Source organism: Ovis aries, chromosome 19, assembly GCF_016772045.2.
Source record: "Ovis aries strain OAR_USU_Benz2616 breed Rambouillet chromosome 19, ARS-UI_Ramb_v3.0, whole genome shotgun sequence".
Lineage (NCBI taxonomy): Eukaryota > Metazoa > Chordata > Mammalia > Artiodactyla > Bovidae > Ovis > Ovis aries.
Window position 1 is genome coordinate 12,256,823 of NC_056072.1, and position 14,167 is coordinate 12,270,989.

The 14,167-nt window shown below is 39.8% G+C and overlaps 1 protein-coding gene across 1 annotated transcript in view; it reads right to left on the bottom strand.

Moving 5' to 3' along the window:
• SCN11A (sodium voltage-gated channel alpha subunit 11) overlaps positions 1-14,167 on the bottom strand; it is a 79,968-nt gene that overhangs the window by 13,832 nt on the left and 51,969 nt on the right. Inside the window, exons 20-24 of the mRNA XM_042236508.2 lie at positions 10,010-10,111; positions 9,269-9,538; positions 8,542-8,595; positions 7,100-7,241; positions 1,389-1,489 (exon numbers count right to left, since the gene is read on the bottom strand). Of these exons, the coding sequence (XP_042092442.1) occupies positions 1,389-1,489; positions 7,100-7,241; positions 8,542-8,595; positions 9,269-9,538; positions 10,010-10,111 (669 nt within the window). The remainder of the gene's footprint in view (positions 1-1,388; positions 1,490-7,099; positions 7,242-8,541; positions 8,596-9,268; positions 9,539-10,009; positions 10,112-14,167) is intronic.

A 14,167-nucleotide genomic window follows, 5' to 3' on the forward strand; every position in this document is an offset into this window, starting at 1 on the left:
GAGACCTGGGTTCGATCCCTGGGTTGGGAAGATCTCCTGGAGAAGGGAAAGGTTACCCACTGCAGTATTCTGGCCTGGAGAATTCCATGGACTGTATAGTCCATGGGATCACAAAGAGTTGGACATGACTAAGCAACTTTCACTTTCACTTTGATAATTTGGGACCTCATGTTTGAATGAAAATCTCCAAGTCCTCTACATGCATCAGATATGAAGCCCCTCTTCCATACTGCTCTCTCAGACTTTTCAGTGCCCCTGACCCTCCTTGTCTTGAAAGCCTCCAAACTCACTTCTCAGAACTACCAACGGTGCCTGTTGTATGCCTTTATGATCTAATGTTCTCAAATTCCAGCTCCTCAATGGACTGTAAGCACAGAGTAGTCCTGTAAGTACCTCGTAAGGCAGGATTCAGCAAACGATGGCCCGTAGGCCAAATCTGGCCCATCACCTATTTTAGTATAGCCCATGAGCTCAGAATAGGTTTTACTCAGAATGAGTTTGGGGGGAAAAAACTCAAAAAGAATAAAATTTTGACACATGAAAATTACATGAAACCCAAATTTTGGTGTTTATAAATCAAGTCATACTGGAGCACAGCCAAGAACATTTGTTCTCTGTCTATAATGATTGCTTTTGTGTTACAACATCAAAGTTGAGTCGTAACAGCAGAAACCACATGGCCTGCAAAGCTTAAAATATTTACTGTCTGGCCTTTTACAGAAAAAGTGTGTCCGCTCCTAAGATGGAAAGTTTATCATAAATACTTGTGAAGTGGAAGTGAAGTATGCATGACCTCAATTTCACACCAGAGAAAGGTGGTAAAATATATTATAAATACATTTTAAATTGGCCAAGATTACATTCAAACAAGCTGCTAAATTCACATCACTGTAATGAGTATATACTGAGCAGCTCCCGTGAATGCATGCATGATAAGTTGCTTCAGTAATGTCTGACTCTTTGCGACCCTATGGACTGTAGCCTGCCAGGCTCCTCTGGCCATGGGATTCTCCAGGCAGGAGTACCGGAGTGAGTTGCCGTGCCCTCCTCCAGGGGATCTTCCTGGCCCCAGGATCAAACCCGCATCTTTTATATTTCCTGCATTGTCAGGCGGGTTCTTTACCACTAATGCCAGCTGGGAAGCCCGAGCAGCTCTCAGGTGCTCACGAAAAAGTAAATTTAAGCTGTTGCCCAGGCATTTATTATTGAATCTGAATGTCTGATTTTCCTAAGAACTTGAGTCATATACCAGTGTACCTCAGTTCATACTGAGTTCTTAGGTCAAGTCTATAAATTTAAAAATTAAAGGAGAATGGCACTACAGATATCTGAGTTCCTCATCACCACTTAATGCATCTGTGTATTTAGAATCAATCAAGTGCTCTCACCTGAGGCCTTGGAATGGGCCTTTGAGGTTTTTTGGATCCTAATTTTTTCATTGCATTATAGTATTTCTTCTGTTCTTCTGTCAGAAAGACGTCTTGGCCACCTAAGTATGTCGAGAAAATGAGAGCTAATTATCATTAACAGATCTTTGGAAATGAATTCTGAATTTTCAGAAATAGTTTTAAAGTTATATTGCATTTCTATCAACAATTCCTAAAATTCCATTTTGAAGCAGAATGAGACTATAAGGAAGGGCCTAAAGGAAACAGGGTTTAAATTAAGGAATAAGGGAGAAATGTTACTTTTATCAGTTACATTTCTCTTTTTATAGTATAAATAAGACTACAAATTCTTTGCAAACATCCACAGAAGCTTTACAAAAACTGAACATACCTCAAGTTGTGTAAATCAAACTACAGTGAAACAAACATAGAAATTAGTAATAAACATCTAAATGAAAAGTCCTAAAAAGTGACAATTAAAATTCTCCTAAATATATGACTGCATATATCACTAATAAAATTTCCAAAAGCATCTGTCTAGAGCCATCCTTACAAAAAAAAAAAAAAATAGAGAGCTTTAAGTGTCTTCACCACTGAGTAATAAAGAACAGAAAAATGAAGTAGGATTTTCATGAAATTGGGTGAGAGAAGTGGTAAAACATCTAGAAATGCTGGATAAAATAGAACAGAATTACTTTTAAAAGGTATAGCTGAACTTGCCCAAAAAGTAAGGAAAATTTCCATCATCTGAAAAATCAAGAAAGAGAAAAAAGAGAAGTAAATTAGTCCTGAAGTCATGGCTTGCCTAAGGGCATTTGCTAATTTCTGCAAAAATGAGAATCTTAGGATTTAATAACTACAAGTGGGTCATGGGGAAAAGACAGTGGGGTTAGTCTAAGAACCCTGTGTGTTGGTAATGGAATTCTCCAAGTGCTGCCATTAAAGAGTGAAGAAGAAAACCAAACATATCTGTTGGGGAGAGAAATCAACCAGGACATTGTCTTAGTCTATACTCTTCACTGATCATTTGTGAATCCAAGCCTGCCTTGATGAGGGTGTGGTGTAAATTTACACCACAGTATGGACCAAAAAATACAGTCCTAGAACAGTCTTTCCAACAAATGGCGCCAGGAAAACTGGATATCAACATACAAAAGAATGAAGCTGAATCATTACCTAACACTATATACAAAAATTAACTCAAAATGGATCAAAGACATAAATGTAATATCTAGAACAATAAAATTCTCAGAATGAAACACAGAACAGAAGCATTAGATTTGGTAATGATTTCTTGGATAAGACACAAAAGGCAAAAGAAAAAACAGACCAATTGGACTCCATAATTTTAAATTTTGGGGCATCAGAGACACTCTCAATGAAGTAAAAAGGCAACACACAGAGTGGGGACATATTTGAAAATCATATATCTGACAAGAGATTAATATTATATAGAGGACTCTGAAAATATAAAAACAAAAAGACAAACAACTTGATTTTTAAAAGAGCAAAAGGTTTGAATAGATATTTCTCTAAAGAAGATATATGAATGGCCAATGAGCACATGAAAAAATGTTCAGTGTCACTAATCATTAGGGAAATGCACATCAAAATCAAAATGAGATACCACCTCACACCCATTAGAATGGCTACTCTCAACAAAACAGCAAACAAGTGTCCGTGAGGATGTAGAGACATTAGAAACTTTGCATACTGTACATACCACCACATGATACAGCAAGGCCACTCCTATATAGACCTAAACGAATCGAAGCAGGGTCTCAAAGAGATGTTTGCACACCCATGTTCATAGGACCTTTATTCACAGTAACTAAAACATGGAGGAACCCAACTGCCCATCAATACATGGATGAAAGAGCAAAACATGATACATACATAGCCTTAAACAAGAAGGAAATTCTGCAACATGCAACAACATGCACGAACCTTAAGGACATTATGCTAAATGAAGCAGGCTACTCACAGAAAGACAAGCACTGCATGATTCCACCTACATGAGATGCTTAGAATAGTCAAAATCATGAAGACAGAAAGTGGAATGGGAGCTGCCAGGGGCTGGTGGGAAGTACGGGGAGTTATTGCTTAATGGGTGTAGAGTTTCAGTTTTACAAGATGAAGAGTTATACAGATGGACGATGATGATGGTTGCACAACATTATGAATGTACTGAACACCACTGAGCTGTGACATTAAAAACGGATAAGATGATAAATCTGATGTTATGACCATTTTGCTACAGTAAAAATAAAGAAAGAAAGAAAGAAGCCAACAACCCAGCCCTAGAAGTTAACCAGGTTTTTTCACGATGCCTGGCAGATATTAACTTTCTTCAATAATCACATGCATCATGATAGTATTAATACTGTTATTATGAGACTGCCCTCTGTGTGTTGTGAGATAAATAAAATGAGCAGCTATGGAAATTTTAATGGCTATTATCTTCTGTACCCACAAGAACCAGCTTTCTCAGTGTGGAAAAGAGGAGATACAGATGTACTAGTTAAGTGAAAACTTTGTAGTCCTAAATTTGAAGTAGCTCTGCCCACTGCAAAAGTCTCAAAATAATCACAATGAGCATTCTAGACTGCAGTCTTAGAACACTACCTCCCAGAACTCCCTAGAGAAATGGCTGTTTCCAGACCTGGAGCAAAAAGTGTACAAACAATGCCTAGAACATACTGTCAATCCAGAGAGCAAGGAAGTCATCCAGTGCAAGGACTTGATTTGAATCCTAATTTGAAAAGAAGCAAACTTTAATATAATCAATCAACTAATCAGTTAAAGAATGAATAAATATTTTGAGAATATAAGAGACTGGAGGAAATTTGAACATTTGACTGGATTTTTGATGAATTTAAAGAACTCATATTAAACTTTTTAGATATGATCATGAAATTGTAGTTATGTTTAAAAAGCGATATGTTCTGAAAAACTGGTGGATGAAATAATGTGATGTATGTGATGCTCTATAAAAAAAATCCAGTGGAAGGACCCAGTGGGGAAAGACACTGAAGGTATAAGGATGTTCTTAAATCAATAAATGTTGTGCTGGGTGCTGGGTATTTTAGGTTCATTTTACCATATTCTTGTGAGTGTTTGAAATTTTCTATTATAAAAAGTAAAACAAAATAGAACAAAAATGCTATGGACTGATCAAAACAGCGATTTCAAATGCAAGCTTAAATCTAAAATCGCAAGGCCTGACATTCAGATTGTAGGTATTGGTTGCAATCAAGCTGCATATTACAGAGGTGACTCCACATAGCACACTCCTGAGTAACAGCAGCCATGTAGTTGCCTGGGACTGTGAATGACTCTCCCAGCAGACACTAAGAAAGCTCAGCAGTATCAGGACACATTTTAGATGGATTTAAAAAAGCTCAACAGAAAAATAAAGAAGGTCACAAAACAACAAGGGAAAACCCAAAGGTGAATGTTTAGCCACCTGATTTTAGGATTGAGAAATGCCTTCAGTATATAAATTCAAGAAAAGAGGGCAAAAGGAGAAGATTGAAAGCTTGACTTCATACATGTCTATAAATTTAAAATGTCATTACAAAAATGTAAGAGGTAAGTCAGATTGAACATACTATATAAAACCATAAGAAAAAATGATGATATCAATTTTAAGAAGAGACAAAGAGCATATAAACAGAAAACTCAAGGAAGAAATAGTTATGGCCATCAACCTGTGAAAAAGTGTTTGACTTCAGAAATGGTCAAATGAATGAATGTAGAACTGTGAGATAACACTTTTACCCATCAAGCCAGAAAAAATAATTTAAAGTTACAAAAGTCAGAATGATGAGGACAGAATAAACAAGCACTTCATGTCTTACAAAAGGAGGGTACCCAGCCAGCATAGCATTTCTGAAAGGTAATTTCACAATCTGTCTTTAATGCCTTAAATCCTAGGAACTTATCCTGAGGAAATAATCGGAGATATACAGAGAGAATTTCAAGAATCTTCATGATTATTTTAGAAGAGCAAGAAATTTGGAAATGACCCAGATGTCCTTAAAAGGGGGAGTGGGGGGAATGGTTGTAACAAATTATGATCTATCCATAATATGGGATGTAATTCATCCATGAAAATTCTTATAATAAAGATGATCTCATGACATGAACTCATAACTAATGGAGAAGACAGTTAAAAATATTATATAATCTCAACAGTGTAAAAGAAACATTTAGTATTATTTAAAAGTGACTTAGCAGCAGCAGCAGCAGTTCAGTTCAGTTCAGTTCCTGGAAAAGATGGTACCAAAATGATGAGGCTTAATCTAAAATAGTTATCATTTGGTGGTCACCTTATGGATGATTTAAATTATCTTTTTGTCTTCATCTTTTTCCCACATTTACTACAATGCTCCTATGGATTATTGAATCAGAAAAACAAATATGTGTTTGTCACAACACACGAGGGAAAAAAACCTGTCTCTTCCCCACCATCTTCTTTCCAAGTAAGTTCAGTAAATCTGCTGAGACTTGGGTATTGAGATGCAAGTTTATGGAAAGAGGAGAGTTTGTAGATTTTTCCTGCACTTACAATGGTTATACATCCTGATAAACCCATGTTAAGTTGAAAATATTGCATGTAACTTGAAATGCATTTAATACACTTAACCTGCTTAACATCACAGGTTAGCCTTGCCTACCTTAAACATGCTCAGAACACTTAGAAATTAGCTTTTACATGTGTGTGAAAGTTGCTCAGTCATGTCTGACTCTTTGTGACCCCATGGACTACACAGTCCTTGGAATTCTCCAAGCCAGAATGCTGAGGTGGGTAGCCTTTCCCTTCTCCAGGGGATCTTCCCAACCCAGGGATTGAACCCAGGTCTCTAGCATTGCAGGTAGATTCTTTACCAGCTGAGCCACCAGGGAAGCCCAAGAATACTGGAGGGGATAGCCTATCCCTTCTCCAGGAGATCTTATTCAATTCCAACCCAGGAATCAAATTGGAGTCTCCTGCATTGCAAGCTATCAGGGAAGCCCAGAAATTAGATTACAGTTGGGCAAAATCATGGAACACAAACCCTATTTGAAAATAAAGTGTTGAATATCTCATTTAGTTTATCAAATAACTGTATTGAAAGTGAAAAACAGAACGGTTGTATGGATACAGAATGTTGTAAATATATATCTACTGCTTATTCTCAGTGAGCGTATGGATGATTGGGAGCTGTGGCTGCTGCTACGCAGTGTCACAGGAAAGTATTGTGCTATATATCTCTAGCACAGGACAAGATCACAGTTCAAAACCTGTAGTAAAGTTTCTACTCAATGCATATCACTTCTGCCTCATCGAAAAGTTGAAAAGTCATGTAAATTGAACTATCCTAAGTCAGGGATTGTACTCTTTTTATCCTGAATAACAAGATACACTCGCAAGGTTACTAAAATTTGACGTAAATACTAATCCTGATATTTGTTTTTCTATTAGCGTTCAACAATGTCCTTTGTTTAAGAGGGTAGAGTGAAGAATAAAAACAATGATTAATAAAAGCCAGCTGATGCAGTCCCTTTTCAGCCATAGCCTCAAGACTCTTTTCTAAGAGGCTCCCTCTCCATTCTCATGCAGATGATAAAGGCTACTTTGCACAACAATCTAGAACTGATTTATGCTCCATCCAAGCTCTTTGGAGAAATGAGGAGGTAAAAATACCAAACAAGGACAATCCCCATACTTATCTTTTTCTGCTGTTGGTTGAAGTTGTCAATAATAACACCAGTAAAGAGATTCAGAGTGAAGAATGAGCCAAAGATGATAAAAACTACGAAGTAAAGGTACATGCAAGAACGTGCCTCAAACTTTGGCTGTTGTCCTTCCTGTTAGGGATTGTTTTAATGAAAGAAGAAAACGGTTACTGGAGAAAAATATGAGCCATCCTAACTGCTTGGTAGCAGCACCATTAACCACTCAGCCTCCTCCAGTGAGCCATGGCCCTGCAGGGAGCCCCTTTCCCCTCTTTCAGTTTCCCCCAGCGCAGCTTGAGTGCTACCATACTGTGGGGAGGGGGTGGGGTGGAGTATCTGGACTTTTCTTTGAAGCGATGGAGAATCACTGAAGGGCTGTGAGGCAGGAGAGTAGCACGGATTGCGTGTGTCCTTTGAAAACGTCTCAAGGATGTCCATATAGACACATAACTGGAGGGAGCCAAACTGAAGAGGGCCACCAGAGAAGGGACATGTCCATTTCACGCAAAGGAGCTTAACTACCAGTCCTTGCTGAACACCTACACCGTCCCCACAGAGCCCGCTACACGATGGTATTTAGTCTGTGCCTGTGTTCTGTCACTCTTGAATCCCTAGTGCCTGGCATAGCTTGTGGCGTGAGGTTCTCCACACACATTGAATCAGTGTATGAATGAATGATCAAGCTCTGGAATGGACAAAAATGGACTACAACCAAGCTGGCCTAGCTCGAGGTATGACCAAAAGCATCCAAGACCCCTTCTGCCTAAGTTCTTCACAAGGCTCTGGTTTTATTCATTTTGGGGCTAGGGGTAGGAGCACCTCTCTTTTCTTTCCTCTAATCATATTCAAAGATAGAGATGAGTGTTGATAGCTCTATTATCTGCTCGAAGTACTTATGATATTTGTTACTGAACACCCGCCATAGAAACCACTGTATTGGACATAAGTACTTGAAACAATTATTTTTTTCTTTTGCCTTGAAGAGTACCTAACCTTAGTCCCACTTGGCTTCAGGCATCTACTTGTTTGAATTAAGGGTAGGCATTAGTCTGGAAACAATATAATAGAAAGAATTAATATTCAGTTAATTTAACTGATAATTTAACATAAGATTATGCAGCAAGCTGATAATCTTGCAAAGGGAGGTTCAGATAGAAAGAGGAACAGAGAAAAGCTCAGCTCACTTGTACCCAGGGAATTGTCAAAAAGAGATACAGAACATCAGAGCTGTGAGCATGCTAGGATGTAATACTCAGAGGAAGATGAATAAGAACCCTTTTAATCCCTGTTTCATAGTGTTTGTCTTAATGTAAAAAAGGTAGAGAACCCTGGCCACTGGAACTATGATGAGGGAAGTTCTGGGCTGGCCATGTAGTCATGGTTCTCTTGATTTGATCCTAGCACTCTACAGCATGGTAGAACACAAGCTCACCTCTGTGGAATCAACAGCTGCATACATAATATCCATCCAGCCCTTAAATGTTGCCTGCAATGAAAGAAGGGAAACATGAACACCATTATTGACTTGTCATCAACATACAAAAGCCAGCAAGTCCAGCGGGCAGATGTATATAAGATGATGGTCCACCCTTCCTGGACAGAATGCCTACATAAAGGAACAGCTGAAAAAAGTCCATGGGCATGTGTTTTGTATTATTTTTTCTTCATTTTCACAAGATAAAAAGTTTAAAAACAAGAGAAATTTCTGCCTTAAAAATTCCTAGAGAAGTTATGGACCAGCTGATGCAAAGAACCTGATTAAGGTTCTTTCCTGATGCCACATCTATTTGCTCTATCTGTCCAAGACCTTGCAACCACAGCTTGACACGGGACTGTTCCCACAGGGAACTGTTACTACAGGTGTGGCTTGGCATCTGAGGCTCCACGTCTCTCTGGCTGGAGCTAAGGAGAACAAGGCACCACAGGACAGAGTGCAAGGTCCAAACCCTTACAGGGTCTTGGAGGTTGAAGCTCAGTAGACAATCAAGTTGGTGATGCTCAGTGGGGAACAATTCCAGAGGGCATTAGCTCCCATGAGGAAACTGCGGTTTGATTCCATTATTTCAATGGGGTCATTATATTTTTATTAGCTGAGAAACGGTTTATGATTCTTTTCAGGGTTCTTTCCCCAGAGTGAAAAACAAACCGACAACACTTACCACTTGCAGTAGCGCAAGGTAAGCCATTAACACATTGTCAAAGTTGACATGCGGGGTGTGCCAATAGAAATTTCCACTTTCACACTGACTCCGGTTTGCAACAACGTTATAATCTATGACTGATTTTACATCTGTTGCATTAACACATCTTCCAAATCTTCCAGAAAACAGACTTACTCCCAGGATACAAAATATGAGCCAGAAAATGAGGCAGACAAGCAAAACATTCAGAATAGCAGGTATGGCACCTATGAGAGCATAAACTACCACCTTAAGGAAACAAAGCAGAAGAAAAACATAATAGATGTGTGAGACTCACCAAGCTCTTAATCTTCCCAGGATGGGTCTGATGTGTGGGGCTGCATTTCTTGAAATCTCATCTTTACATTCCAACCCTGAACCCCAACCCCATGGCAAGCCCTGCTCTCAGCTCCCTACATTACGGGTCCTTTCGGTTGCTACAGGATCGCTTGAGAAGTGTCTTCTGATGATGGTGTTTGAGACACCTGCCCTAGGACTGAAGGGAAGCCAGAGCCCAGCTCGACTGTCACAGAAGTGCTTTTAGGTGAAGACTATATCTTAGACTTTTCTCTACCTCTGAATTCTAAGCAGTGGGCCAGATGGGAAGGAGTCCAGGAAAAGTCTGACAATTTAAGGGATGTCCAGCCCAAGAAGAGCAGATGGCTTCTCTACCTTTCCCTGCTAGCTGACTTTTTCCTCCATTCCGCCTAAAGAACATACCTTCATTCCTTCAAACTGGGACAATGCTCGCAGGGGCCTCAGTGCTCGAAGAATCCGGAAGGACTTCAAGCCCATTAAGTCAATGAGACTGGTCACAGAGACCTGGTGGGAAAAGAAGCTTTGGGTAGTACATCCAGCTTGGTGACCAGAGAACCCAGTGGGTGTTAAGAGGCATCTTTCTGGGAGGCAAAGGCATGCCCACAGCAGATTATCCAGACACAGAAACCAACAAGACCCAGCTGGAAGGGTGGGGAGGGGGAGCAGGTTAGAGGCAAGTTTTCTCCTTGCCTGGCAAAGCTCCAGCCCATATGGGTGAGAACAGTGCGTTTACATTTGTTTAATGAAAGACAAAAAAAAAAAAAGCTGAGAAACTGTTGTGAATTCAAGGAAACCAGAGAGACATGGCAATGACTGTCATGTGAGATCCTGAATGGGATCCTAGATTGCGGGGGAAAGGCGGTGGTAGGCGGGTAGGGTAAATTAGCCATAAAGGACCTTGTGACAACCGAGAACATTTGAAAATGGATGTGGGTTTTAGTACTGCTAAGTCGCTTCAGTCGTGTCTGACTCTGTGCGACCCCATAGACGGCAGCCCACCAGGCTCCCCCATCCTTGGGATTCTCCAGGCAAGAACACTGGAGTGGGTTGCCATTTCCTTCTCCAATGCATGAAAGTGAAAAGTCAAAGTGAAGTCACTCAATCGTGTCCGACTCTTTGCGACCCCATGGACTGCAGCCTACCAGGCTCCTCCATCATGGGATTTTCCAGGCAAGAGTACTGGAGTGGGGTGCCATTGCCTTCTCCAAGGGTTTTAGTACTGGATCATGTTAAATTTCCTAAGCTGGATAATTGCTTTGTGACTGTGGGAGATAATATGCTTGTTCTTTGGAAAAACACCCTGAAATGTTGAGGGCTAATGTAGTGTGATCCCTACAACTTAATCTCAAGCAGTTTAGGGGAAAAAATACAGGAGAAACTGATATGGCAGATGGGCTTAAATATTAATAATGGGTGAATCTGGGGAAAGAGTACAAGGGATTCTTTTGCAATTTCTTGCAACTTTTCCATAAGCTTCAAATATTAAAATAAAAAGTTACAAAGAAATAACTCTAAAAAATAAAAAGAATGAATGAATGAATTCCTTTTGGCTAATATGTTCCCTCATTCGAACAGCTCCTTTTTGGAGAATTAAATCCAATTTTCTCTCCTAACATGCTTCTTTACAGCAGGATATGACAGAGGATTGGAAAACTCTGTAAACACACTAAATTAAAACTCAACAAACAGGGACTTCCCTAGTGGTCCAGTGGTTAAGACTCTGTGCTCCCAATGCAGTGGGCATGGGTTCAATCCCTGCCCAGGGAACTAGATCCCACTGCCACAACTAAGACCTGGCACAGCCAAATAAATAAATAATAATTTTTTTAAAAAGCTCAATAAAGATGCTGAGCTTAAGTTGAAGACACTACTTGCAGATTTTCAGCCATTCTTATTGATTATGCAGAGCCTTCAGAGGCTCAACTTAGATGGAGAGTGCTCAGCAGGACAGGAAGTGAATTATTGATACTCCTGACTTAGATGATGGCAAAGTTCACTGGTATCTAAAAACACCTCCCACGAGCCAATCTCATTGCAGTAGTAACACATTTGCAGAGTAGAAGAAATTGAAGGACTATGGCAGAATAACCAGATTCTTAAATTCATAATCAACTTTAAAAAATCACCATCGATTCAAAATGTGCATATTTATAATGGCTTTTTCCAATAAGCTGTCTTGTTCTTCTGCTTGTGACAGCATTGCCTGTTGGGAGAGTTATTTAATCAGCTTTTGCACAAATACGCCTACCTTGTTCCTATGGTGGTGGTTTAGTCGTGAAGTTGTGTCTGACCCTAGCGACCCCATGGACTGTTGACCTTGTTCCTAACCAAAGGCAAAAGGGTTGTAAAGCTCAGCAGTTCTGGCTTTACTAAGTGACTGTTAGCGTAAATGGAGAGGATATTCCTGGAGGGACATTGTACACCTTTTCACCTGGAACCTCACCCCTAACTGAAACATCCATGAGAAACGCTGACATGAACATATTCCCGTTATTTTCTACTCTACAGCATTCTTCCATAGAAGTTTTCCCTAGTTTTATTTTATTCCTACCTAATTTGCATTAATCTCCCTGTACTATGTTTTTGAGATTCCTATCATGTTATATATATTCTTATGGTTTTCTCCTTTTGACTGTTATGGAATATTACAGCATATATTTATATTTTATGAATTCATTTCCCCTTGGTGAATACCTAAGTTATTTCCATTTCTTTGCTGCTATGAACAATAGCAAACTAGACAGACGTGCATTTTTCCTGGGTACATACACAAGAGTTTCCTTAAATGTGTAACTAGAAGTGGTATTTCTGGATTTGTAAATTGGGTTCATTTGTAATTTTAACTTAATGGTGCAAAAGTTTCCCCAAATGTCTTGTATAGCAGTTAGCAGTGATTAGAAGTTCCATTTTCCTAAATCCTTCTCATGTTAGATATTATCCAACTTAAAAATTTTTGTCTGTCTGATAAGTGAAAAGAAGTCTCATTTTAATATGAATGTCTGTGCTAACTGGTGATATAACTAGTGTGTATTTCTTCATACATTTATTAGCAACTCAAGATCCTCCTGTGAATTGCCTGTCTGCACCCTTCCCCCGTTCTCACACTGGGTTGTCTTTTTCTTGTTGATCTGTTGGGGGTATTTATTTACAGTGGATCACAACTATCTGTTATGCATGCGTGTGAGCTCAGTCACTTCAGTCGGGTCTGACTCTTTGAGACCCTATGGACGGTAGCCCACCAGGTTCCTCTGTCCACGGTATTCTCCAGGCAAGAATACTGGAGTGGCTTACCAGCCCTGCCTCCAGGCACAAAACCTGTGCCGACCCAGGGACCAAACCTGTGTCTCCTGCGTCTCCTGCACCGCAGGTGGCTTCCTTACCCCTGAGCCACCCGGTAACCTCAACTCTCTGTTTTATATGTGGTATATACTGTCTCGAGGGTCTAGCCTGTCTTTTATAATCATGGTGTTGTTGAACAAAAAAAAGAAAGTCTTATATTTTGATATATATTTGTGGTTGTGTTTGCACTTTCCTATTCCAAAATTATAAAGATCATTTTATTTAATCTTGAGTAACAAGCAACATAAAAATATTATTCACATAACTCATTTAATTCATACAATAATGTTCTGAATTATGCAGTGGTGTACATCACTGCTGGGCGTCCCATATGGTCCTAGTGGTAAAGAACCTGTCTGACAATGCAGGGGACTTGAGAGACATGGGTCCAATCCCTGTCGGGAAGATCCCCTGGAGGAGAACATGGCAATGCACTCCACTATTCTTGCCTGGAGAAACTCCTGGACAGAGGAGCCTGGCAGGCTCCAGTCCATAGGGTCTCAAAGAGTCAGACACGACTAAACTGACTTAGCACACACACACATAATGTCACTACCACATAATATCTCAACCACATTACAGACATGAACTCTGAAGCTCAGTGGAGCAGCATCTTGTTTCAGATGGAACTGGGTCTGCATAGTGCTAAGGCTGGTAATAGTAATAGTGGACCACACTTGGTACTTTCTCTGGGATTCATAAAGCTATATAGTTAAAAGATTATATCTTCTCTTGCTCTACTCATTCTTGTTCCATTCAGATTGTTATCAAGGTTATGTTTGTCTCATTAAATAAGTTTGCATGCCTCCCCTCCTTTTCTGTTCCTTGTCTTAATCTGAGTAAGGTTGGGATGCACTGCTTGTCTTAGTTCAGGCTGCTATATCAGAATACCATACCATAGCCTGGATATATAAACAACAGAAATTTCTTACAGTCTGAAGGCTGGGAATTCCAAGATTAAGACGCTGGCAGAGTCAGTGTCTGGTTGAGGACCTATTTCCTGATTCATAGGCAGTCATCTTCTCCCTGTCTTCACAGAAGGAGTGAGGAAACTGTGGAGTCTCTTTTATAAGATCACTAATCCTATTTATGAGGGCTCTGGAATCAATGCTCTTATGTCCTAGTTGCCTCCCAAAGGCCCCATCTCCAACAGGCTGGAGATCAGGTTTCAACACAAATTTCAGGGGTGGGGTAGAGGAACACAAACGTGGTCTGTGGCAC